Genomic DNA, 27,678 nt, shown 5'->3' with positions numbered 1-27,678 from the left:
TCCATTTAATTATCATTTCATTTCTAGCAAAGCTGCATGGTCATCCACAGTAACTGTTCTTTCGGGAACAGATACTACCGTCATATATAGTTCAAATATGGCTACCCGGCCATTGACCTTCTTGTGCGAATGCACACACTATGCCTGAACTCATACGGGACTTGGTAGATTAATCTGCCCACGAGTAATGAGTATGACGGGCAAACATCTATTAGGCGCACTATGAATGTAGTGGTGTGGACATGTTGGGAATGTGGATCTCACGGGGAGCGTGCAAGGGATAAGTCCCTGCAGACACACTATCCTCTGTGCCCGCAGTGGCTCAGATGGATAGAGCATCTGCCATGTAAGCAGGAGATCCTGGGCTCGAATCCCAGTCGGGGCACACATTTTCAACATGTCCCCAATGAAGTAGATCAACGCCTGTTTGCAGCTAGGGTGTCCATTTAATTATCATTTCATTTCTAGCAAAGCTGCATGGTCACCCACAGTAACTGTTCTTTTGGCAACAGATACTACCATTATATATAGTTAATATATGGCTTCCCAGCCATTGACCTTCTTGTGCGAACGCACACGCTATGCCCGAACTCGTACGGGACTTGGTAGATTAATCTGCCACGAGTAATGAGTATGATGGGCAAACATCTATTAGGCGCACTCATATATATGTGTGAGGTGTGTTCACGTGAGTGTGTATGAGTATGTCTGTTGTCTATTTTTGATGAAGGTCTTACTGGCTGTAAGCTGTATTTGTGACAGTCGTCTTGTTGTGCCTATCTACAACTCAGCATCTCCGCCATATGGTGAGTAGCAACTTCCCTTTTCTCAATATTGTTACATTTCATTCTGGATTTTCCATTGTGTGGAGGAAAGAAAAAAAAAAAGAAAACTTATTTCAGATTTGTGCATAAAGATCAAAACAACAGGCACAATTTCAAGATCTACAGAAGAAGGCAACTTCTTATTTCAGTAGAGAATATATCTTTTTCATTTAGTGTTTTTTTTTTTAAAAAAAGAAAGAAAGAAAAAAGAGGGATATTTCGTGTTAGTTATTGTTTTATCACATGTTTCCAACTCAGGGTTCACTACTAGGGTCAAGTAATATTAATAAGTGTTCAAATAGTCTGTTGCATAAAGATTTCAGTAGTGTATCCTAAGAGTGGATTTTTGTCAGGGATTATTCCCGTGCAGAAATTAATCACAAGTAGTTTCCAGATTACCATTCCATTGTAGCATCTTGTAACTACCATCTAAATCTATTTTGAAAATGCCTATTAAATAGTAGCATGTAGCAATGTTCAAATGGGGCTCTCTGTTTCTGTTTCTTGTAAGAAAATCAATGTTAAAGTCTCCACAGATTATCAAATCACATTCCAATTTATTTACTGTGCAGCTCCAAACTCTCTCTTCAACCCTCTTAAGGCCTCCATAATCCTCCTGAGCTCTGTCTTTTGTCCCTATCATACACATGTCTGTACTCTGTTCCCACCAGATTCCTGGCCATGTTCCATAAATATGACACACAACCACTAAGCCATGAATAAATTCAGTCTAAAATTTATCACTATAGTGCACAATCATAGCTTAACAAGATCAGTGAAATTGATGTTCTCCTAAAGGGTATCTCAGTATTACAAATCTGAGCACTCACATAACCCTGCCTTAATTCAACAAACAAAAATAACTAAATTCATTTTGTCTTCCTGCTATTGAAGAAATAATCAGCCATTGTGTAGTAGTGATTTCCAGTAAGGAAAATACAGATTTTACTACACTATCTGACTTTACTTGAACATACGTAGAAAAGGACTATGAGACTGCAGCTACAAAAATTACTAAGGTCAATTTGGTATTGATGGAGTTTACTGATCGTCATCACAAATTGTGGACTTTTCAAAAATAGATTGGAATCATTGCTAACAATTCAGAGAAGAATGTGACAGAAAATGGAGGGGGGGGGGGGGGATTGACATCAACAAAACTGTTCCTGACGAGCATTTTTTTCCGCAAAGTGGAATGTAACATGATGACTTTCATGGGTGGCTTGGTCTCTGTTTGGCAGAGTATATATACTGCAGAGCTGGAATAAACTGTGTTTAATGTGGGTGTGAGACAGGTTTCACACCTAATACTTTGACACTGATGTGACCCAGGGTGACATATGAAAGGATCTGGATATTTCATAGGATGAGTAGGAAGCAGAATACAACTTTGATAAAGGTTGGAAAGATTTGGGAAAGGATATGATAAAAGCCAATAGAAGCCCTGGTGGAGGATGTGGTTTAACTGTTCTACATAGGAATGATGAAGTGTAGTAACAACTTGTTGAAAGCATGAGAGGTTAAATGAACTTTGTTTATAGATGAGTTTTAAAGATCTGTAAAGGTTCAAAAAGCTACATAGTATAAAGGGTGGAGGATTATCGGATGAACTTCAAACATTTCAGATTAAACTGTTTATTGCTGTTTCATTGAACTATGAGAGCCCATTTTAATTGTTTTTCTACTGCCGTAAGTCTCCTCTCAAACACAAATTTGTTAGTTAAATTTTATTTTAATTTTAAGGAAATGCTGAAATATAACCTCAACATAGTGAACAAAAATTAATAATTGATCAGCTTTATACTTTATTTTTTATTTTTTAAGGAATACATTTTCATTTTCTCCTCAGAACTATATGTCTGAATATTATTAGACATTGGTGGATTTTCAATTTATGTTGTTATGTGTTTTTCCTGTTCAGGTATTCTACTGATGTGGGTTGTAAAACATGATATGAGTCCAATAAGTCCAATCCCTATAAGGTCACTGATTACCACTATGTAAAATTTTCTAGCAGCAGCATCTGGTTCAAATGAAGTACACACGTGGCTTGCCTTGAATAATGGTGCCTCATTGGAAGTGCATGTAGCACATGGACGTGAATTAAAAAAAGCTGGAAGGAAGATATTCCGCAGTTGGTCTGTGCATCGCATTGGAAAAGTATGATGTTGTACAAAAGATGTGCCTACACCAGTTTAAATGTGTAAGTCATTTTTAATAGACAATAATTCATTATAAGAAAACATTTTCACTTTAGAAATACTCTTATCACACCACTGTATCATTTAAAGTGTGAAAGAAATTTTTGTCGAGATTAATATGACAAACGACAGTTTTACCATTTATTCATGGTATGTGACCATAGAAGGATGAAAACTGTAAAAGTCTTGCATTAGTCTAGTAAAAAAAGTCTCATATTATAAAATTGCAAGCACTTACCTTCAAGAGGCAAAATTCCACTTTTGCTGAAAGAAACATTTCAAAAATCCTAGCTTTAAGAAAAATTAATTATGTTCTCAGAGAGTAAAGAGAATACATTGGGGAACTGGGGAAGGTTAGAAAGGAGGGCCGGGTCACATAGAAATCCTCTGATCTCGTAACAGGTTTTACCCTCTCATCTGAAGGTCTGAGTGACTGACCTCTCCTAACTAACCTTCCATAATCTATCCCTTTTTCCTCCGTGAGCAAGGAACAAATAATTTGAAAAGTTAGAAACAGTTCTTTTACTTTTAAGTGTTTCTATCAGCAGTATTGGAATTTTGACTCCTGAAAGTAAGTACTGACCAGCCATTTGGCCACTTTTAATTTTACAGTTTTTTCAAGTGAATTTATCTTTTAATACATGTGTATGATTAGACAGACATATAAACATGATTATAGTTTCTTATTAATAATTTAAAAGAACACAGGAATAAACATTACAATTTTCTTTCTGTACAATCTGAGTTTACTGAAACAGACTTCTACAATATCATGCACTGTGTGCTGTAGTAAACACACAGATAAATGACTGACTGTAACACCTGTACCTATACAGAAAGTAATCAAATCTGATTCATTAATTCTTTTTCGTATAACATTTTCTTTAAATCCCATCAATAAGGACTAACTTCAGGATCTTTGAAATCAGCCAAGGTGATATTAATGCACCATTACAGAAAGCATTAATAATTAGCTTTAATTTCATTTCTAAGATAGTTCTGATAGAATCTAAATAATTTAGGAGTAAAGAAGACCTGTCACTGAAGACCAGATACCTACACACTCAATGCCAGGCTTGCATTTCAGCACGTGGCTTGGGGTGGGAAGGGGATTGTGTTGGGTAGGGTGGGTAGAGAGAGAGAGAGGCAGAAGGCAGGAATAGGGGTTGGGGATGAGTAGCTAGTGGCTTGGAGGAAGGTGGCAGGTTTACTGGCTAGGAATGTATGAGGGAGGGGTGGCAGATGCACTGGTTAGGGGTTATAGGAGCAAAGGATGTGTTACGAGGGTAACTCCCATCTGTGTAGTTTACAAAAGCTGGTGGAGGAGGGAAGGGTCCAGGTGGCTCAGGTTGTGAAGCAGCCAGCTGTATTTTGTATCACTGGGTGGTCAGCTTTGTTCTTGACCATAGTTTTACAGTAGCCATTAGTTCTGGCAGACAGAACATAAAAAGCTGTGCCTTGCTTGCAGCAGAGTTGGTATATGACATGGCAGTTTTCACAGGTGGTCCTGCCTGTGATGGGGTAGGATAAGCCTGTGACAGGACTGGAGCAGTAGGTGCTGCGTGAGTGGATTTGGCAGGTCTTGCAACGGGGCTTCCACAGGGTATGATCCCAGAGGCAAGGGATTGAGCGTGACTTAAGTGTGTGGACTGAGTGGGTAACAAGTACCACTTTAGGGTGGGTGGGAAGGATCTTGGGTAGGATGTGCTTTATTTCCAAGCACGCTGATAGATATCCAAAACCCTGGTGAAGGATATGGTTTAGTTGTATCAGTCCAGTGTGATATTAGGTGCTCCTGTGTAGCTGATTCTCAGGGGTGGTGGGAGGATTAGGGGTGCTTGAGGATATGGCTTGGGAAATCTTTTCATGACTAGATTTGGAGGTAGTGCTGTCTGTGAAAGGCCCTTGTGAGATATTCAGCACACTGGGCATGGGAGTTCTCATTGCTGCACATATACCATCCCTGGGTGGCCAGCCTGTAAGGGAGCAATTTTGTGGTGGGAAGAGATGACAGCTGTTGAAGAGTGGGTTACGACTGTACCGGACACTACAAACTGAAGTTTGAATAGTTTGGCTCGAGCCCCCATGTACTATGGCATGAAAATGTATATACTTGTTACACTCAGCTTAATTGAGTGGCCAGATATGTGACTGGTATCAATGTTTGGCTACATTTTCATCATAGGGTGCCAGCTCAATTTTTAAGCTGAAATAAAATATAACAAAACCTAGCAGGCAGGTATTGCGGTGAAATTTAAAGTATTGAGTCAGTCACTATGATTTACAATTTGAACAAGTAGTTTATTTTTCTTCAGTATATTCGCTAAACACTCAAAATGCAGTCTGAGGGGCTTTTACGTAAGGGCGGCCTTTGACAACTGATGCTACAACACTTCACTATAAAATTCATATATTGCAATCATGGCACTCGACAGTCTGTTCACAATTCACAAAATATACTCTTGTCTGCAGTTCTAAACCACCGTCTTACACTCTACTTGATCGCTTTTGGACATCACTACTTACATACTTGTCCCCGAATGTGGCTACCAATCAAACTACTACCCCGAGATGCACAGCATGTCTGGCCCTTTCGTTGCTCAGAAGCAACCACCTTGTCATCAAAGATGGCCACCCTATCCACCCTCAACATGATTGCCTAACTCAAATCAACATTTGACAAAAAATACGAATATTCTAAAACTAAACACAAAAACACATATCGAAGAATATAGAAATTTTCTGGTCAATAACAATTTTAAGTCCAATTTTTTCTATCTGCCACCGTTTTTACACAAATAGTGTTCTTGTGGTGTGAGTTTGCTTTTCCCACAGTTTTAATACTAAACATAAATAAACAAATAAAAATACTTACTTCGTTACTCATCTACCTCTTTAAACTTTAGAATGCTGCCACTAGTTTCATCTCTCTAAATTTATTTATTATCAAAAACACAGTTTCTTTCAGTTGAATCCCATATTCCAGCCTCTCATTCAAAAATGGTACACACTATGCTAAATCAGTTATGATTGCTCGTTGCAGCTCTACTAGCCACATCCATAAACACTTTGTTCGTATTAATCGGCCAAAGCGCTGCCGAGATAAATTTAAAATTTTTAAGACAACAATAACTTTTAAACTATTATATATTTTTGTGGTGTGTCTAAATAATTTAGCTTTACATGTTTTTCTGTTCATGAGTGCCAACTCGCACCTTTGTGTCACTCTTAGTTCTGATGTTATCAATTTTTCTCTGGCATATAAATTTCTCTAAGCGCCAAACTTTGCCATATGTGCCCCTATTGAGCATCAGCTTGGGTTTTTCCAAGGGTGCATAGAAGCTAGCTGCTTGCCACAGGTCTGTAGCAACCACCAGTAATGTGCTCTGTGGTGAAATGTCGTGTGGCTAGGGCCTCCCGTCGGGTAGACCGTTCGCCTGGTGCAGGTCTTTCGATTTGACGCCACTTCGGCAACCTGCGCGTCGATGGGGATGAAATGATGATGATTAGGACAACACAACGTTGTGCTCTGTGGTGGGAAACTGCCACTCTAAACTCCCACCACAGCTTGTACACTCACAATTACCATCACTTGCTAGTCCATAAACACAGTGCATGGTGTCACAAGTAGCACCAAACACAATCTATGCCCTCGGAAATGAAATAATACACAAAAATAAAGTCTACATATGATAGCAAAAAAAGGAAATGAACAAGTCCCTATGTTATCTTATGCAGCAGTACTTCCTGCCCTTACTTAACTAAACTTATGCTAAAAACATTTATTCATCAGCATGTCCATGATGCTGATATGACTGGCCAAAGGTTGTGAGTAACAGACATAAATGAATTGAAAGGGGACCAACAATTTTTTTTAAAGTCATCTAAATACTGTCCTCTTTTTTTTCTTCAATTTTATTCTTATTTCGATGCATTGTACTTCTAATGCAGCACATACAGTAAGCGCTATACCTTTTGTTGTCTTCTGTGGTGTGCCCCTGACCTGCATCAGTTCTGCAGCTCAGACCTCAGGTGCCATTTCTCAAGTTCTCCTGCCAGTCAGCTAACCAGATTCTACCAGGAACAAATCAAAGTCACCCAATCAATTTCCTGTCAGCAAAGATGTCTGGGTACCAAGAACACCTCTGCTATCCAGACTTGACACATTTAAAACCAAATTTCAGGGCAAAACCTGACACAGACATACAGATGATAGTGTTACCAAGAAATAAATGCTGGTTACAGACTTTTCTTTGATCGCAACAATTTGTTCCATTCAAGAACAGAAATGGCCCAGGTCGTTGCAACTGTACAACACTGAGACAATGTTTCTCTAACCAAAGTGAAACTAAGAAAATATGTGACCAGAATAGTACTCAAAAATTTATTATGTGATGGGTTCCATGGTAGATTCCAGCAACAACCCTGTCTCTAGTTTTAAGTGAGTGAAGTGTTAGGAAACAATGTGTGTATAGTGTGTGCAGTGACTGATAGTGAGATATGAGTGAACAAAGTGGCATTACATTATTTAATAAGTTATTTGTAAAAAAAAAGTATTGTATACCAGGAGTAAATCTAATGATTGTCTCTAACTAGAAGTCTGTAAATATATGTCTATATGAACTACCTTATTTTAAATTGATCTAAATTTGTAAATACTTTGACATGTCCTATATCCTTGTAAAAAGAGATCTACAAATTAATAAAGCTACTACTACTACTACTACTACTACTACTACTACTACTACACTTCATCCATTAAGCACTGTGCTAGATGAAAACTAGCCACCAATTTTTCATCATTGAGTGCATTTTTGAATTTAACCCTTTTTCTGCACTCAACAGTATTCAGTTCCACCATCTGGTACTTACAATCTACATAAACCTCATATTTACTCAGGACATCAATCCCCAGCACCATTTTCATACTTATATTAGGGGCCACCAAAAATGAGTGACTAAATACTTCACCTCCTATGTTTACATCTAAAACTACCTACTTTGTCACTGGTTTACTGAATGTTCCCGTGGCATTTTTATTTCTCACCCCTGTGACTGGAAATTTCACTGTTTCCCTGTTCTTAATATGATCATAAAAGCTCTCTGCCACCCCAGACACAGAATTTCCAGTATCCAACAAAATAGTTTCACAGACCCCTGTCACATCAACAGTTACTATCGGCTGCACCTTTTCAATAAAATCATGCTTCAGTTCTGTTTTGGCCAACAAGTCCTCCTCTATCTCATGTATGTAATCTTTAGTCATGGTGCACACCTGCTCTTCACTAAAAGATTCAATATCCTTATCCCATGAAAATATTAAATCAAAGGCCTCTTTAATTCCAGAGTTTCCTACACTCAACCCCCATAGATTTCTACTCACAGGTATCTGGTATCAACTTCTGGTGCAACTTCGCAAAATTAACCCAGTCATCACCATCATAATCACACTCATCGTTCCCTATCCATTCAGTATTTAGCTCCTCATGCATAGCTATCTGTTGTTCATCATTATACACTATGAAATTTTGAATTTCATCAACATCCTACCTTCCTCGCTAGTTGTACCATTATTCACAGTATTATTATTATCTATACCATCTTTTCCCATCATAAATACACAATCTTCATCCAATGATTTAACATCTTTATCTCCATTAACTATTTCCTTGTAAGCATGTTTAAACACCTCACTTTCCATACATAAATCTCTGATTTACTTGGCATAATCATGCTTGCTAATTTCCCAGTCATCAGGTGCCCACTATTTTGCTCTGGCTACCCAATCATCAGAATCAAAGTCACTCTCTGCCTTATTCTCCTATGCTTCCCTGAAAAAATGTATCTGCCCAGCTTCTTCACTCACATCATTACCAACAGACATAAACTTACTTGAATCAACAGAATCCCTCACAGTTTCAATCACAATATCAACACCTGCAGCTCCATTCAGCTCATTAAAAACTTCACCCACAACTACTGCTCGTTCTTTGGTTACAGGAACTATAGCATGCTCACTGGTACATTACATATCATTACTGGAGTGAGTGCCTACACATATATTGACAACACATTTTGCAGCCTTGTGCTGCTTATCAACATCATTACCCATGACAACATCTGATACAGGATCTAGTGCCTGTTCACTATTTAATACATTCACATTGCTGGAGCACATACCTTCCTGTATATCTCCATCTACAACAACATTTGAATCAGGCACTGTGGCCTCCACATAATTTATACCTCTTACCACAGGTGAAAGTTCTATTGCATTCAACACATTGCTATTTCTGCTCTCATTCATATTAACAATCTCAACATCACAGCACACATTTGCTCCCACAGGTTGTACAGCTGCTACAAGCTTATTACTTAACATGCCAACATTACTTAACATTGCCAAGCCAATGCTATTTGCATCATTATCCTCCACATTTTGATACCTTTTATTTAACAAAACCCCAACATTTATATCTCCCTCCAGATTCCTACATTTCCTATTGTTTTTACTTCTAAAGGCCCTCCTCTTATCATGCTGACTGAACCAGCCTCCAAACATCTCATCATTACCCATAATTGCCTCCATTCCACAAATCCTTTCTTCCCTCACTAGTTTATTTTTATCATGATCAACAAACCCCCTGTTAGTTTGCCTATAATTCTTATTCCATACTTTCTCTTCTCTTGTTCCACTGCTTGTGCTTTCATTAAAATACTTCCCATTATTTTGCCTAAAACTATTAAAAGATCCACCATTATTTCTCCCACTATTATTTTCCCATCTCTTGGTCCTATTTCATGCATGGTTTGTTGTCCCAAATTGGACTCTGTTTGAAACAAATCTCAGTTTAAAGAATTTTGTCCCTATGATCCCCTTGCATTAATTTCGCCTCTCCCATCTCTCTTTTCATGCATTGGCCTTTGATCACTCTTGTTTCCATTTCTCCATGCACCTTTCTTGTACCTGACATCATCATTAAATCTATCCCTGTTATCCCTCCATGTTTCATTTTGAATTCTCTCTCTGGTTTCTCTCCAATTACCATTCTGATTTCCTTCCCTGCTTGAATTATGGTGGTTATTACCCCAACTCACATTATTTCTTCTCTCTCCATTATTCCTCTGATTATTCGTTGAATTATTACCCCCTGAGTTTGGTTTATAGCACATTGCCTGGTCCATCCCCCTAGAAAATCCAAGAAATTTTCAATAGAATCTATTGGATAATGTATCAGTTCCCATTATGCATTTTCGGGTAACCTTCTCTTTAGAGTGGAAGTTTCAGTCATACTTCCCAATGGCCTGTCCAAATGTACCAACTTTCTTAATTCCTCCTGACAACATTCCCTCATAATTTGCCTACCTCCATTGTAAACCAGCCCATTCAAAAAATCATTCTGTTATCTGAATTGTTTTGCTTTGCCCCAATACCTGTTTCGCAACATCTGTTCAAATATACTATATGATTTAAATTGTTCACTACATTGATTTAGCCATATCTAAGCAGAAGCCCCCAACAATCTTTTTACCAGTTTCATTTTGCTGTTGTCACTCATACCATCAATAAAACAATCCTTGCATGCTACTGGAAAATCTATATCATGCTAGTTGCTTTCCCCTGAAAAAGTCTTACCACTGAGTACTTGTACCATAGGCCACCCCATACTTCCATTAGCCCCACATAATTCTATATTACTTAATCTACTGTTAACTTTGCCAATTTCTACATTACTCTTTCCACTAACAGCAGCCACATTTTCAATTTCCTTTTTTAGGTTGCTAGCTGTCCCTACCAGTTGACCTAATAATAAAGTTCTGATTTTATTGAAACTAGCAACAATCTTCTGATACATGCCAATCAGAGCTTGCCTTGTCTCATCATTCCTTGTGTCACACTACTGCCTGCCTGAATCAATTCTACCCCTTAATTCAACAGCAACTGAATCAATCTTAGCACTCAAATTTCCCTCTGACTCCTCTAATTTTTCAGGTAAATCCCCAACTGATCATATAATTCTCTAATTTTTGCCTCCAAAGAACTTTCCATATCCCCCATATCAGTTTTTAATTCAGTCTTGAAATCCCCCATATCAGTTTTTAATTCAGTTCTGAATTCTCCCATTTGCCTCATTAATGATCTAAGCATAGCCACTACACTAGCTTTCACTTCTCCCTTTCCGTGTGGGCTCTCAGGCTCACTCCAACTCCCTGTAGACTCAACATCACTAGCTGACTTTGGGCTCCATAGTTAAACTGGCTATGTGATAGAGAACTGAGAAATTAATGCACCTGCTGCCAACACTTAGCTTTGTTGAGACTGCTGCTGCATGATGACTGCTGCCTGATGCTGTTGGTTGCCGTGCGATGAGGTGCAGTGCAGTGTGGCATGGAATGGCTTGCAGTTTGGCAGCGGAAGTGGCCCCACTCCAGAGTGCAGTGGCAAAGTTGGCGCGATAATGTTTGGCTGCCAGTGGTGCTTCAACTCCCTCGTTGGTGGTCAACGTCAGACTGAACGTACTGCTCAGCGATTGGCAACGCATTTTTCCAAATGTTCTTCACTTTCAAACACAATCCTGCACTGCCTACCGAGCCTGTTCAGTTCAGGCAATCCCAGACGAACCCCCATATTATGACTGTACTGGGCACTACACATTAAAGTTAGAATAGTTTGGCTCATGCCCCCACATGCTATGGCACAAAAATATATATACTTGTTACATTCAAATTAATTGAGTGGCCCAGAGATGTGGCTGGTCTCAATGGTTGGCTACATTTTCGTCATAGGGTGCCAACTCACACATGTCATAAACTCAATTTTTAAGCTGAAATAAAATATAACAAAACAATGCAGGCAGGTATTGCGGTGAAATTTAAAATATTGAGTCACTCACGCTGATTTACAAATTGAACAAGTAATTTATTTTTCTTCAATATATTCACTAAACACTCAAAATGCAGTCTGAGGGGCTTTTACATAAGGGTGACCTTTGACAACTGATGCTACAACACTTCACTATAAAGTTTATATGTCCTGATCATGGCACTCGACAGTCTGTTCACAATTCACAAAATACACTCTTTTCTGCTGTCCTAAACCACTATCTTGCACTCCACTTGGTCACTTTTGACAGCCGGTACATACATACTTGTCTCTGAATGTGGCTACCAATCCACTACTACCTCCAGATGCGCGGCAAATCTGCCCCTTAGCATTGCTCAGAAGCAACTGCCCTGTCTTCAGAGAAGGCCGCCATATCCACCCTCGAAATGACTTCCTAATTCAAAAAAATGTTTGACAAAAATTATGAATACTCTAAAACTAAACACATATGATATATTGAAAAATATGGAAATTTTCCAGGGAGTAACAATTTAAAGACCTTTTTTTTCTGCCACCATTATTACACAAATAATGTTCTTGTGGCGTGATTTTACTTTTCCCAGAGTTTTGATACTAAACATAAATAAACAAATAAAAATACATACTTAATTACTCATCTACCTCTATAAACTTTAGATTGCTGCCACTAGTTTTGTCGCTTTAAATTTATTTATTACCAAAAACACAGTTTCTCTCAGTCGAATCCCATATTCTGACCTCTCATTCAAAAATGGTACACACTATGCTAAAATTGGCTACGATTGCTCAATGCAGCTCTACTAGCCGCATCCATAAACACTTTGTTCATATTAATTGGCCAATGCACTGCCGAGATATTAGCTTTTGAACTTTCATAAATTTACAACTTTTAAGACAAAAGTAACTTTTAAACTATAATATATTTTTGTGGCGCATCTACATAAATTAGCTTTACATATTTATCTGCCCATGAGTGCCAACTCGGACCTTCATGTCACTCTTAGTTCTGATTTTATCAATTTTTCTCTGGCATACAAATTTCTCCAAGTGCTAAAAATGGCCATACCCGCCCCTGTCGAGCATCCGCTCAGGTTTTTCCAAGGCCGTGTAGATGCTAGCTGCTCACCACGCACCCCTAGCAACCATCAGCCATGTGCTCTGTGGTGGGAAACTGCCACTCTAAACTCCCGCCACAGCTTGTACACATATAGGGTACTGTTGCTGTGTGGTGGATTTAATATGGACAGATGTGTGGATGGTCCAGGAAGGTGGTTCATTATGTTGTTGGGAGGACCAGGTGAAGCTGCTAGGAGAGCCCCCACAAACACCATATCCCTTGTCTCTTTCGGGCTCACTAGTGATGTCTTCATGGTCTAGAGTTGGGGCCAAGGCATCCTATACTCATTCCTCCACAACCCAACAATTTCTCTCCCCATTTGTGAAAGCAGCTATGTCATATACCAACTCTGTTGCAATCACAGCACTGGTTTTTATGTTGGTGTGATAACAAATCAACTGTCCACTTGAATGAATGGCCACTGCTAAACTGTGGCCAGGAACAAAGTTGACCGCCCAGTGGCCCAGCTTGCAACTGAGCACAGTATACTTGATTTCAATGGCTATTTCTCAACCTGGCCCCATGAATCCTTTCTCCCACTTCCAGCTCTTCTGAACTTGTACATAGGTGCTGTCCTTGCAACACATCCTTCACTCCTGTTAGTCTCATGACCTCAATCTCAGTTAACCCACTGTCCCCAAACCTTTCACCTAACAGTTTCCACTTTCTCTGTCCTGTCACCATATTATGATTCTTGCCTCCATGTCACCTTCATTGTATGCTGCACCTTATTGGCTTCGGTGCCCGTACATTACTTGCCTAGCCCGTGCACCAGCCACCCCTCTCTCCCATCATTCCTTAGCAGGAAACCTGCCGCCTCTCTCCGAGACACTAGATACCCACCCCAAACCACCCTTCCTGCCCCTCACTCTCTCTCTCTCTCTCTCTCTCTCTCCTCTCTCTCTCTCTCTCTCTCTCTCTCTCTGCCACAACCACCAACCTAGTCCATCAGCCAAAATGCAATCCGAGTCCATCAGACAAAATGCAATCCTGGCTTTATCTGCACAAAGGATTTATTCTGAAAGCTAGCAAGTTTTCTTTCTCTTGTGTATGCCTTTTGACTATTCAATGCTTGTGACATTATTTAGGCTACATTTGACATAGTAAAATTATCAGAAAAGCCATTGTTGAGAGAGAAATAGAGATGCGGGGGAGGGGGGGGGGGTGAGGGTGGAAGAGCTGCTACTTTTTTATTAAGTAACTGATAGTTTTCTCTTACTGCTATAATAAAATCTACATAACCACATTGATATTCATTTTATGAGGGGTGTCCAATAAGTAATGCAACACATTTTTGTCTTGGCCAGTTGCAGTTGAAAAAATGCAAAATTTGTAGTGGTACATGATGGAGTATTCTTGCTTCAGCTGATATAGTTTCATGAAGTTCTGATTGGTGGCAGTGCTGCACATAACCTTCAAATGCTGTCTGTAATGGAGATGTGTTACAAGCAGAGAGTTGTCACTGAATTTCTTTTGGCAGAAAAACAGAGCTTTGCAGATATTTGTCGTCACTTACAGAATGTCTACAGAGACCTGACAATGAAACAAAAGTGCAGTGAGTCATTCAATGAGGTGTCTATCATCAGTCCGACAAGGGCCTGCAAACCTGTCCAATCTCCTGCATGCCAGCCGGCCACACACAGCTATTGCTCCAACAATGTTGGAATGTGCAGACACTCTCACAGTCAGACACCTTGCTGCACAACTGGCTATCTCTGATGGTAGTGCTGACACATACATCCACTGGTTGGTGTACACAAAGGTATATGCCCCCCCCCCCCCCCCCCCCCTGTGTTCCTCGCTGCCTAAAAGGAGACTATAAAGCTCAAGGAAGAGCTCAAGGAAAGACCATCAGTGTGAAATTGCTTGTGCATTACAAGGCTGGTAATGACAGTTTTTTGTCAAATGTTGTCACAGGTGTTAAAACACGGGTTCATCACTTTGACCCATAAACAAAACATTAATCCAGGGAATGGCACTACACCATCTCACCTCCGAAGAAAAAGTTCAAAGCCATATACTTAGTCAGTCAAGTCATGGAATTGTGTTCTGGGGCTCTGAAGGGGTTATTCTGTTTAATGCCCTCCCTCACGGTGCAACCATCAACCTTGGTATTTGTGCTACCCCCAGGAAATTGAATAAATGACTTCAGTGTGTTCATTGCCACAAAAATGCAAACAAACATCTCCTCCACCATGACCATACAAGGCCGCACACAAGTCTGCGCACTTGTGAGCAGCTCACATAACTTCATTAGACTGTCTTCCTCAACCACCCTACAGCCCAAATCTTGCACCTTCTGGCTTCCATCTGTGGATAACAGTATGTGCATGATGGGGAGGTTATTGTTGCAGCAAGTCATTGGCTCCAATATCAATCAGTAGTGTGGTACCATGCAAACATACGAGTCCTCCAAGTAAGGTGGCATAAAGCTGTCACATTGAACAAAGATTGTGTTGAAAAATATGTTTTTTAGCCAAAAGAGCGGGGAAGAATATGGAGTATTGGAATCCTGAACAAAACCAACCTGCTTTCAGAAGAAATATGTGGCATTACTTATTGAATGCTCCTTGTAGAAAAGGTTGTATTAGTGTTATAAGAGTACTAGCCCGTGTGCAATGTAGATTGTTACTTGTTGCGCAACTAAGAAGAATTTTCGATCCTTAATCGTAAGTAGCTTGTCCCAGTTTCAGCTGGGCAGAATTGGACTCACTTGCTATGTTTCTAATCTGTCACTTTGTCAACTTGCATGGAATAGTTGCAGGTAATTTATTATAATAATGCAACTTTCTTTTAGCGACTACAACTGGCTATCAAAACAGTGCTTAAGAATTGTGCTGTTAATTTATGATTGGTAATTCCAAAGAAATCCTACAAGTATGAAAAAGTAATTTGGCTTCTGACATAAACTGTATACTATACTCTTAAAGCAGTGCCAGACACAATGCACTAGCCACCTTGACCTCTTTGTAATCTTCAGGTGACCACCGCTCTTAAAGTGCCATATATTTCTGTTGATATGTTTTTGCGAAACCCATGTTGTTCCAAATTGACCACAGACTTGAATTCCTCAATAAATAAAAATAATTAGATCAATAATTTTTGCCCATCATTACTCTTTATGAACTTAAAACTGATAACTTCCAGAAGATGAAGAGTAAATGACAGAGAATGTCTCTGATTCTTCAGTAAATTTTGCGGTATAGACCTGATCTGATTACATTACCATAGCAAACTCTCCTCTAGTTTTCTAATCAAACTTCTTCTTTCTTTTCCATTTGCCATTTTCCCATTTTTCTTCATGGTTGGCATTTTTGTAATTGGTTTTGGCAGTGTTAGTGGAATATGGTGGCCAGATGCCCTTCCAGATGCCACCACTACTCCTGGCAAGAAATCTATGTACCCCATGTAATGTAGGTCTGATTTTCAAGTGTGATAATGTTTTCTGAGTGTTAGCATTGCTTGTATCTGGGGACAGAGTGCATTTACCAGCTCATCAGTGTTGGTGGATTCAATCTGGGGCTGCCTCACCTTCCCATGTCCTGGAAGTGGTTGCATTAGCACTCCAGGCTGTCTGGAGATGTTTTGATCAACCTTTGGACCAGTTGTTAATTAAAGTCATCCATATTGAAGCACTGGGCAATTAAACAAAGCTTAGATGTTTGCTGTTTACTATTCTTCATACTCTACTATGAGAAATAATGAGTTTGTGGAACAAATAAAGGCTGAGTCTATAAAAGTTATGAATTGTGATCACAAACAAACTGACACCCAACATGACAATAACAGTGGTCAGGGGCAAGGCATGATAAGTCAACTGGACTGAGATACATGATTTTTGGCTTCACTGATTAATCATAGCAACTTTAATAACATAGTTTGAACAGTCTGTGAATGTATTGCCGATAAGTAATGTCCAACAGGTGCAATATTTTGGTGATCAGACATCTCGCCATCGTCAGGTGCATTGGCAAGTTGGGCTCCAAGGTACATAAATGACTTTACCCCTCCCACTGCAAGCCATTACTTTTGCAGTCTGTGCCCAAGGACATGCATCAGCCATTGTGGAGGTACTTGCATTGGTGTCTGTGGCAGTGTTGATGTATTTGTTCTGTCTGCCCTGGTCACCAGATCATTGTGTTTCCAGAGCGTCCTCTCAATCAGATCCCATGCTGGTTCCTGAGCCATGATAAGATTATAGTCAAAGTCTTGATTGATACTTTCAATGGCTTTTATAATGACGCATCCCAGTATTTGGAAACCTATGGTAAAATCCTGGTATGTTCATATTCCATCGCATGATTCTCTGACAAACAATGCTGTGTAAACACCACCTTCTTGGGCAACATTAACCAAGTATGCCATTGGTGTTCTTGGCACTGTTTGTCTAACATACACCTTACCACACTGGCACAGAATTTTATATACCCCAGCCTTCTGCAATCCAAGGTCATCCTTGACACTCCCAAATAATGCATGTGTTTTATTAGGTGAGCAAAAGACAGTTCTTCAGTGGTGGTTTTTTAGTATGTACCCAACTTTTTCTGATGGCACACCAGTGTATGGTATAAAGGCTGTGGCTACCACTTCCTTCATAATTTCTTCCATTTCCACAGGGTGTTTTGTAAGGTGGGGCAAAGAGAGTGCTTGATCTGCCACTCTGAGTATCTGTTTTTTCGGAACACAGTTCAGAGGTGCTCCAGTTCATGGGCAGACTCTCTGTGTCTGAGATGGCTTGTGCCCTGTGTACTAGCATTTTTAGCACCACATTCCTCTTTGCAGGTTGTGGCAGCTATCTGCATGCAAATACAGATCACATAGCATGGTCTTTCCATATATACCAAGGCCCAGAGTGCCATCAGATCTTCTCTTGCCCATGACTTTCAGGAACGGTAGTCTTCCTCCTGCAGCCTGCGTAATGAATTTGATGTTGGGATGTATGGAGTGCAAACATACAAGAAAGTCAAGGAGTTTGTCCCTTTCATGGGGCTAGGTGACAAACATGTCTTCCATATAACAGGAAAAGTGGGTGAATTTCCATCTGGATGATGTCAGGGTCTCTGTCTCAAATACTCCATATACAAATTCACAACCATTAGCAAGAATGTGCTGCCCATTGTAACCCCTCCTATTTGCTCATAGTATTCTCCATTAAATGGAAAATATGTAAAGCTTAGGACGTCCCTGAAAAGGTCAGTGGTCTTATCATCAAATTTATGATCAGTAAGTTCTAGTGACTCACATAGACACACCCTGGTGAATGGTGAAACAAAGTGAAAGCTCACTACAATATCCAAGTCCTTCAGTCTGAAGTTGTTGAGGCATTTCACAAAATCCACGCAACTGCAGATGCGATGTGGGCACTTACTGAAATAAGCGCTTAGTATCTCTGCCAGTTATTTTGCCAGCAAGTATGTACGAGCTCAGATGTTGCTGACAGTCATGTGTAATGGCACCCCACCTTTGTGGACCTTGGGGAGTCAATAAAGTCTTTATGGTACAGGTCCTAGTGGTGATAATTTCTTGATGACTCCCTCTGATAACTTGTATTCCTTGGGAATCACCAGGGTCTTGTTCTCCAGCTTCTTGGTGAGGTTAGTGTTGATTTTTCCTGTAAGAGTTGTCACATAGCAGGCTCTGCATCTTCTCACTGTAGACCTTGTGGGAGAAAATGACAGTGGAATTGTCTTTGTCATCAGGTAAGATAACAGTTTCAGGGTTCCTAATGGCTGCCCTCTCTGTACTGGTAATTTTTGACTTTGTAGTCTTAGTTCTCATCAGAGGATGAGAAGCTTCATGACACACTTCTACTGCTTCAGGCAGTAGTTGCACAGCAACCTGTTAAAGTGCACTGGCAATGTCTGGGACTGGTGTGAACTTTGGGGTGAGGCAAAGTTAAGCTTCCTCTTCAGAACTGAAACCACATTATCACTCAGCTGCGGGATTGTTAGTCAACAAGACACGAAATTTTTTATGTTTGACATCCTAAAGCCTTCCCCTGAGCTGGACTGGGTGCCGCCCAGGTAACACCATGAGTCCACTACCAGGTCCAAGAGTTAAAGTGATTGGCCAGTTAGAAATGTTGTCTATAAAGTTCTTGGGAGGTGTACTCAAGACTCCGGCAGGTAATGTGTACACTTCATGTACCAAGCAAGGCTGGCCTGGTTCTTGAGTCTTCTGGCTGCTCCAGAATCGATATGATGCATGACCTTAGCCAAGTTCATCACAACTTGCTCAGCATGACATCTCTTCAGAAATGCAAGAGAAGTCCGCAAACAACATCTTCAGTGGCACAGCTTGTTGAATTTCTTCGTGCTGTGATACATCTTCTCCCTGTGAAGGTATATGATGTGATTCTTCAGTTTCCCAGCTTATTTGTTGATTGGTCCACAAGTGTACTGCCAGTCCATAGTGTCAACCTGAAGAGATGTCGTGCTTAGTGAGTTGTGCCAGACTTTTCTGTGGTCAAGCATCCCATTGATTCTGTGGCAGCCAGGAGAAACAAGAAGCAGGCAAGCCTTGCCAAGGATGGGACAAACTCCTTGATTTCCTAGTACATCTGTGCTCCATACATCCCAACATCAAATTCACTACATAGACTGAAGAAGGAAGACTACCATTTCTGGATCTCATCCTGGTCAAGAGAAGAGCTGACAGCACCTAGGGCCATGATATATATAGGAAGAACACACAGACAGACCTGTATTTGTATGCAGATAACTGCCACCACCCTGCACTGAGGAATGTGGTACTAAAAGTTCCACTACACACAGCACACACCATCTCAGGTGCAGAGAGTGTGCCCCATGAACTGGAACACCTCAGAACTGTATTTAAAAAAAAAAAAAAAAAAAAACGGATATGAAGTATGGCAAATAAAGTGCACTCTTTGCCCACCTTATAAAACAACCCATGGAGATGGAAGAAACTATGAAGTGGTAGCCACAGCCTTTATACCATACATTGGTGTGCTATTGGAAAAATATAGGTGCATACAGGAAAAGCATCACTGAAGAACTGTCTTCTGCCCACTCATTAAAACACTGGGGAGTGTCAAGAATGACCTTGGTTTTGCAAAGGACTGGGGTATATTAGATTCTGTGCCAGTGCAGCAAGACATACATTGGACAAACAGTGTGCACCATTGAAGATCGATGCTGAGAACAACAGTGGCACACTCGACTAATGTAACCCAACAAGTCGGCAGTCACAGAGCACTCTCTGTCAGAGAATCATGTGATGGAATATGAATGTACCAGGATTTGTAGACCAGACATCCAAATAGTTGGACAGCGTTGTTAGAGAAGCCATCCAAACTCACACCAGGGATAATTTTATCAATTGGGACAGTGACTATAATCACAGCAAGTATTGGGACCCAGTGCTGGGTCTAATTGAGAAGAGCTTCATCAAACATAATGAGCTGGTGACCAGGGAGGACATTGCAAATACATCAACACTACAACAGATTCTGACGCAAGTGTCCTCGCGATGGCCCACATGCATCCTCACATGTAGACCGTAGAGGGAGGGCTTTTGGTGTGAGGAGGGGATGTAAGTCAGCTGCGTGCCCTCAGGACCTCAGTTCGTCAAAGCATCTAACTGTGGCAACATGCCTGACTGGCAGTACACCTGTAGATTGTTTGATCAACAAATACGCTGGGAGAACTGGAGGAATCACATCGTATAGTAATGTAATTTACCCATAACAACCCAGCTCATAAGACTGTGTGATATCAGCCTCAGCATAATTATTCTTGTGAGTGGCACATATATACTCTGAAGTCGTTCATTAATGGTTACTTTCATTACATTTCTTTATTGGTTTAACTACATGTATTGCTGCTTTCCCAAATCCATTAATTTCTTTATTCAAAATCCTGTACCAGAATTCTTCCCTGTAAATATTACTGACGTGGCGTACTTTTAGCTCAGTTGCTTCTCTTCCCAGCCATATATCTGAAATATCTTGTACTGTAATTGTTGTGCTGTAGATATCATCACATGAAACAACACTAAGGAATTTAAAACTCCATTTAATAGCTACTTCATTCAATGCAGAAAATTTATATAGACATACATCATGCTTCATTCATTCACCAATTCTGCATAACTTATTTCCACAAATAATTTTGATTTTAAAGTTTTAATTGTTTTAAAATTTTTGCAGGAAGAGTGCCAACAGACTACCTAAGGATTGGCAGTTAAATTTGGAGGGCTGTCCGGAGAACTTCACAAAATTGTGTTGGTGAAACTGTGTAGGCGCATTATTCATTTACCTTTCCTTCAAACTGAACTGTATGTGTTTTTGTAGTGTTAATGTGTCACAAATTCTGGAAACATGCCAATGTATCAGAGATAATTATAAACTCTGAAATAATATTTTATTAAATGTAAGCATTTAGAATCTAACATTGGAAAGTTCAGGATGGAATGCATTGAGTCACAGACAGTGCCCGGAGCCAGTAACCATGTGTATATGTGAGTTGTGTGAATGTATGAGAGTTCTACATCTGAGGAAGACTTTTGTCTCACAGCTTAAATATTTCTAGTATTCATTTTCATTGTGCCTGTCTATGAGTCAACACATTCTCTCTGCATTTAGCATCTAAGCCACACAATTGCACTGTAAGATGTCAGTGAAAGGAACAATTTCACACAGGAGCCTGTAATTATATTTACACGTTTATTACAATTTTTGTCTGCATCATACCTTTAATTTATTTCATTCTAGTTACATAATATGATCTGCATACAGCTGTTAAGATACAACTTGAAGACAGTTATCAATACAGTTTCAAATTATAGCAGTACCATCTGTTATCATTGATTTGCAATGTGTGTGGGAGTGTTTTGATCTGAGACTATGTATTGTGAACTTACTTTGTGTAGTATTTTAATGATATTTGTGTGCTAAAACATGTTACATAACTGATGTTAAATTAGTTAAATGCAAAATCTAGAAGGAAGAAACGAGTTAACTAAAAATGCTGCATAAATGGTGAACTTATTTGTAATACATGAATCTCCTATACTTTATTGTGCTTGATGTACAAATTGTGATATAATTGTAAATATTTGTATAAAAATTAATGATAATTTTTTATATTATGCAATACTGTAATTTTGAGATGATTTTGTAGTTCCTGTTATGAAACACGTGCAACTGTCTGATTTGTTTAGGAGGAGAGTACAACTCTCCAGTAGTTGATAATTTATAGAAATAGACAGAATCAAGTACCACCATAAAATGGACATCAGTTCATAATCCAATGTGTCAGGTGAAACCTAAACTGACAGTAATATGAAAGATAAGTCAATTATAGTAGCAACTGCATTATCATGTTTAAACTGATTCTTTTCTTTAGATAATATAGAAGAATGTGTGATTAAAGTGGAAGTGTTATGGTACAGTAACAACAAAGTAGTTACCAGTAAATGTTTCCAATAACAGCATAGATTAACTGATAGTTTTTCCATGTCTTTCGTAACTGGCTACCATGTTGCATTGACCATCAGCTGAACTGTGTACAAATTGCAATTTTCAGAAAAAATTAAATATTCATGCTTAAAAATTTTATCAAGCAGAATTTACTCAACAAGTTGTGGCAGCTGAAATGGGTCATATGGCCTAAAATTACATGAAACAGGAAAAGAAGAAGAAAATGAATTGACTAATACATTAAAAGAACTGAATTATTGTGAAAGTAATTATAATCTTTTCAGGTTAGAAGCTCATTCTTCATCAGTATATGCTCTGCTTTGTAACTGTAATGCCCAATGTATCTTATTCATCTTTAGTGTGGAAATCAAAGCTCATTGCAGTACGGGTACTGTATATTAATTACAATTACTCTGTTCGGTGGCCTGACTGTTTACTTGTACTGTAAAGTCTATTAAGTCTAAGAATTCAAAACTTTGTAAAAACATGTTAAAATACATTATCAAAATCAACCAATCAAATATTGATCACTTACAATTCTGTACAGTTTCACTTACTTCCGTTATTATATTTTTTTATAGAGTATAACATTGAGAGGTTCATATGGCAACTTGGACTTAACACACTATGTTTATGTATAGCAAATTGCGTCTGTCAGCATTATACTTTCACACTATTCCATATTGCCATTAAGTAGGCTGTAGTACTGTGATCTTAGATGGGTGGTCCATGAGAAACTGACAGTTGCAGTATTCATTTTTGTGGTGTCCTAATTATGGAAAAGCATAATGCTGCCACAAATTAGCTCTCTCCGGCATCCATTTGCTTTTTTGATTGACCATACTTCCACATTGTCTTTTTCCCTACTGAATTTTAATGTGTTATTTCTTCTTTCACACTACATTTGCAATCATTAATTGTCAAAAATGATTCTGTAGTGTCCAAAATACATTTTTTGAGCCACTCATCTATGATCATTAAGACTGTTGATGAGAAACTTTCTATTGTTCACATGTAACCTAAATATGAAGACCCTCTTTGCTATCCAGAGCCAATATCAATCAATTTCCATTTGCTTTATTAAATTTTTGTTTTGCCTTTACTCTCTCTCTCTCTCTTTTTTTAGTTTTTAATATCCCTCAGTCTTCCACTGTCATTTCCTGTGTCATTTTGATGGATCTGATTGAAATCCACACAATGAACTTGCATTTGCAATTAGAGACTGATAACTTTTATATGTATTTTTCTTATTATACAATCACATGGCAAATGCCAGAAAGTATTTTAAGTAATTATCTAAAATAAATAAGAGCTTAAAAGGTTATTACTGCTACACATTTATCTGAAAATATGCATAGCTTTCAAATAATTAATAATCTTCTTTACAATTTCTACCACATTAACAAAAGTTAAATGTCAGTGAAAGAATCTGAAAGTAAGTTGTCATCTGTGCTAAAGAACTGGCAAGTGAAATCATTTATTGAACAGTGGCTCTTTTATCCATCTGTTTGTCTGGCAAGATGATAATGCAGCACAATGCCAAACAGTTTCTGGAACCATAGAAAAATAACATTTCTTTGTGAATTGATAATTTTTGTGTAAGAACCAATGCATCCTTTTTATTGTAAACATGTAACCTGTTAATGGGAGGCCATACACATTAGTAAAATCAACAATCAAACAATGGAAAATCCAGGATGGAATAATGACAATATTATGAAAAGGACAGATTGCTGCTCAGCATACAGAGGAGACTTGATGTGTAGATAAGCACTACAAAAAGACTGCTGTACATGTGAGCTTTTGGCCAGAAGGCCTTTTTGCGAAGTAGGCAGTGGTCTTGTATCTGTGAGTTATGTTTGAGTGAATGTGTGTATTTTCTGCTTTAGAACAAGTCCTTTTAGCCAAAAGCTCATATGTTCAGCAGTCTTTCTTCTGTGCCTGTCTCAACATGTCCTGTATATGGTGAGAAGCAAACTATCCTTTACATAATATTGTGTTTAAAATTGGCATATGCTCTGTTAAGGATTTTTAACATGTTACAGCCCTGTTAGCAACTGTGATAAATTAATACATCAAAGATCTGCCTCAGTTGTGAAAAGTTATTGGTCTTTACCCTGGTTTCAGCTAGAGTAAACTAGCCTTCTTCAGAAGCATAAAAAACTAATACATGCCAGAATATGGCACAGTCAAACATAAAAAGCTAAAGTACCTTGGTACCATGTCAAGCTACATTACTTAGCTGAGAAACAGCCCCGGCCCCATTTCACGGAAAGTGGTCGGTTAGCTGTGGATACTTGCGCTGAGTTCCAACCTGAGTAAAGACCAGTAACTTTTCGCAACTGAAGTGGATTTTTGACGTATTATATGCTCTGTTACTAAACTTGTTCACAGGTGAAATGTGCCTTCCATTCCATTCTGGTCTCTTAGAGTAATTTTATAGTTTGGAGCTACAGCATAAGTGAACAACAATAGTACTTCATTGTGTGCTGAATTTATAAAGGTTATTGCATTGGTTGTATTACTGATGTGCTGTAAGAACAGACTAGAGATGTTAATTGCATCTGAATGTAACTGAAGTATACAACATCTGTCTCCAGAGTACAGGAAAGGGTATAGACATTTTCTAATTGTGAATTGTTTGTGATATACTCATATGCTGCTCTGTTTAAACAAGAGCTCAGACAAATTTTGCACATTATATATTGGCAAATCTGGCAGAAGCCTGCACTGTGCCCATTAGTACAAGTTTCCAAAATAAGGAAGCCAGGCTTAATATCCATTCTTTGCAGCCAGCTGTGTGCTATCTTCCTATTATATTTTTCATATAGCTAACATTACACACTCTTGCAAATTAAAGTAGGTGCAAAGCTTGCATTTTGCTCCTACAGTGATAATGAACAATATGTGAAAAATGGGTTATAGAATTAGTTCTGTATCTGTATTATGTGGGGGTGTGTTTGGCCCCAGCCACAGAATGCACCTTCCTTCATTTAATACACTGGAATAAGTATTGTACCACTGTCTTCCTCATCTCTCTATCTTCAGCTTTTCTTCTGGACAAATTCAGGGATATTTTGTGTTTTGTGATAGCTTTCATGGCAGTTTGATTGTTAAGTTGTACAGAATAATCTCTGTCAAGTGACATTTTCCTACTAACCCACATTGTAATTAGAGAAGAGGATATTATTTTGAGACAAACTTGAATGGTATTTGTCAGAAACAGAAATTCTATAAATATCTGTACGGAAATACCCACTCCAAGAGTGTGATTGTAGCAGAAAATGCATTAGAATGCTAGTTATTAGTTACATAACAATTAAAGACTATGACTGTATTCTTTGAAAGTAGGGTTTGTGGGCAGAACAATATAAACAAGAATTTTTTTAATAATAGAAAAAGAAGAAAATACAATAATCATGATTTCTTTTGTGACAGTGACATGATTTCCCACCTCCATTTACTTGCATTTAAGCTTTGCTCTTTAAAATTTTGCTTGTTGTTTGTATCTCAGTATCTTTATAATAATGACAATGATATGCTAATTAAGTGATGAGATCACCCGGACTTGCTCTTCTGTTCACCCATGTAGTAGCTGAAATAAACTTAATGAATTTCTTCATACCTTATTGTCATGGTAATAAAAAGAGTGCAAATAGATATTAAGAAATTATAGGGCGATGCTTTTATTACCAAAATTGTAGTATTTCCTGTATGGTTCTGTAGAAACCCATTTCATCATCATCAACTTGCAGTTGAAGAAGTGGTGATGTATTGTTTCTGTTTTGATCCAAAATGTACAGTTCTTCAAAACTGTAGTGTTTGGCTGTAGTGGAAGATCAAATTGACAGATAAAAATATCTATGTACTGAAGTTTGAACTATATTTGTTTTATCTAGAACAAGATTTTGCTCGTTTGAGTTCTTTAGTGTTGTACTATCTTTCCAGAAGGCTGAGATATTGTAATTTATTTCATGTACCTGGTGATTATGATGTTTACTTATTTGAAAGCTAATGTTTGCATCTATCTTTCCATTGTCTGATCTGTTATTTCTAACAGCTGTTTAGTAATTTTGTAATCTTGTAACAAAGTTCAACCCAAGAGATCTATAAATTTAATGTACGGTATTTATATTTTCATATAGTCAGACATGTTTAAAATGTTGTTTCTATTTATAGCACCATAAAGTACACTCTTATAATAGATTCCTGGAAAACAATATTTTGTAATATGAATGTACATTATATACCAACAGGTTTGAAAATAATAGGTAATGCAGTTATTATTTTTCATGAATGTGTTAATGCAGTAGATAAGTGCATTCCATACATATATTTTATCTGAAATTTTATAAATATCATAAATAAATTTTCTCATACTTTGTGATTTATACTTTCATCTTCAGCAGATTCTATCAGCCATGTTGCAGAAAAATAAAACGTATGTTTTATATCTGTGTTGATACTTAATTCCTGAGTTCAAATGGCGTAACAACATAAAACCTGAATTGCAGCTTTATGTTAGTTTATTCACTGTGATGAACATTTATACCAAGTTAAAACTGTATGCCTTATTAGAACCAAATTCCAGATTTAATGTGACTCTACCTTCGTTTTTCATTTCCCCAGCTCCTCATCAGATTTTCTCACGACTGTATGAGATTAGCATTTCTGAGATAGAGAGTAATTTGCAGAGAGTGGCTTTTCTAAATCCTTAGGAGGATGAATATGTAGAGAATATTATTACTACAAGCGATAGTTGGTTTCAATTATCACTTAAAAAATTAAGTTATGTATTTAATTTTTTGTTTGTTTGCAGGTATGTTTCTACAGTCCTGATACACACTGAAATTGCCAAGTACTGCAATACACTGTTAGAAGAGCCAAAAGAAAATGACACATGACACCTCCACATCATCAATGGGCTGCCCTAATTTGTTTTCTTCTAACAGTGTGCTACAATACTGCAGAGCAAGGTTTTCAGTGTTTATCAGTACTGCAGATATGTATCTGCATGGAAAAAAATACATAACTTTATTTATTTATTTTTTTGAGGTGATAATTAAAATTAAACACGTACACACTGCATGTTGCCTATATAATGTCAGTCGGAACAGCAACCAACACAGTCAGCAAGAAAGTGTGCTCTAGTCTGTAGTCACAACTTTTTATTTTGCGTATTGGCTTTTGGTTTTGGTACCAAGTACCACCCTCAGCCCACCCACTGGATC

General features: G+C 38.4%; 1 protein-coding gene across 1 annotated transcript in view; it reads left to right on the top strand.

Moving 5' to 3' along the window:
* Positions 1-22,387, top strand: part of LOC124763286 (tricalbin-1-like) — a 295,056-nt gene extending 272,669 nt beyond the window's left edge. The window contains exons 20-21 of the mRNA XM_047249126.1: positions 2,839-3,027; positions 21,176-22,387. Coding sequence (XP_047105082.1) covers positions 2,839-2,990 — 152 coding nt within the window. The 3' untranslated portion in view covers positions 2,991-3,027; positions 21,176-22,387. The remainder of the gene's footprint in view (positions 1-2,838; positions 3,028-21,175) is intronic.
* The last annotated feature ends 5,291 nt before the right edge of the window (positions 22,388-27,678 follow it).

This window comes from Schistocerca piceifrons, chromosome 1 (assembly GCF_021461385.2).
Source record: "Schistocerca piceifrons isolate TAMUIC-IGC-003096 chromosome 1, iqSchPice1.1, whole genome shotgun sequence".
In the NCBI taxonomy this organism is placed as follows: domain Eukaryota; kingdom Metazoa; phylum Arthropoda; class Insecta; order Orthoptera; family Acrididae; genus Schistocerca; species Schistocerca piceifrons.
The sequence above is the reverse complement of the archived record's forward strand: the minus strand, read 5'-3'. Positions and strand labels throughout refer to the sequence as shown.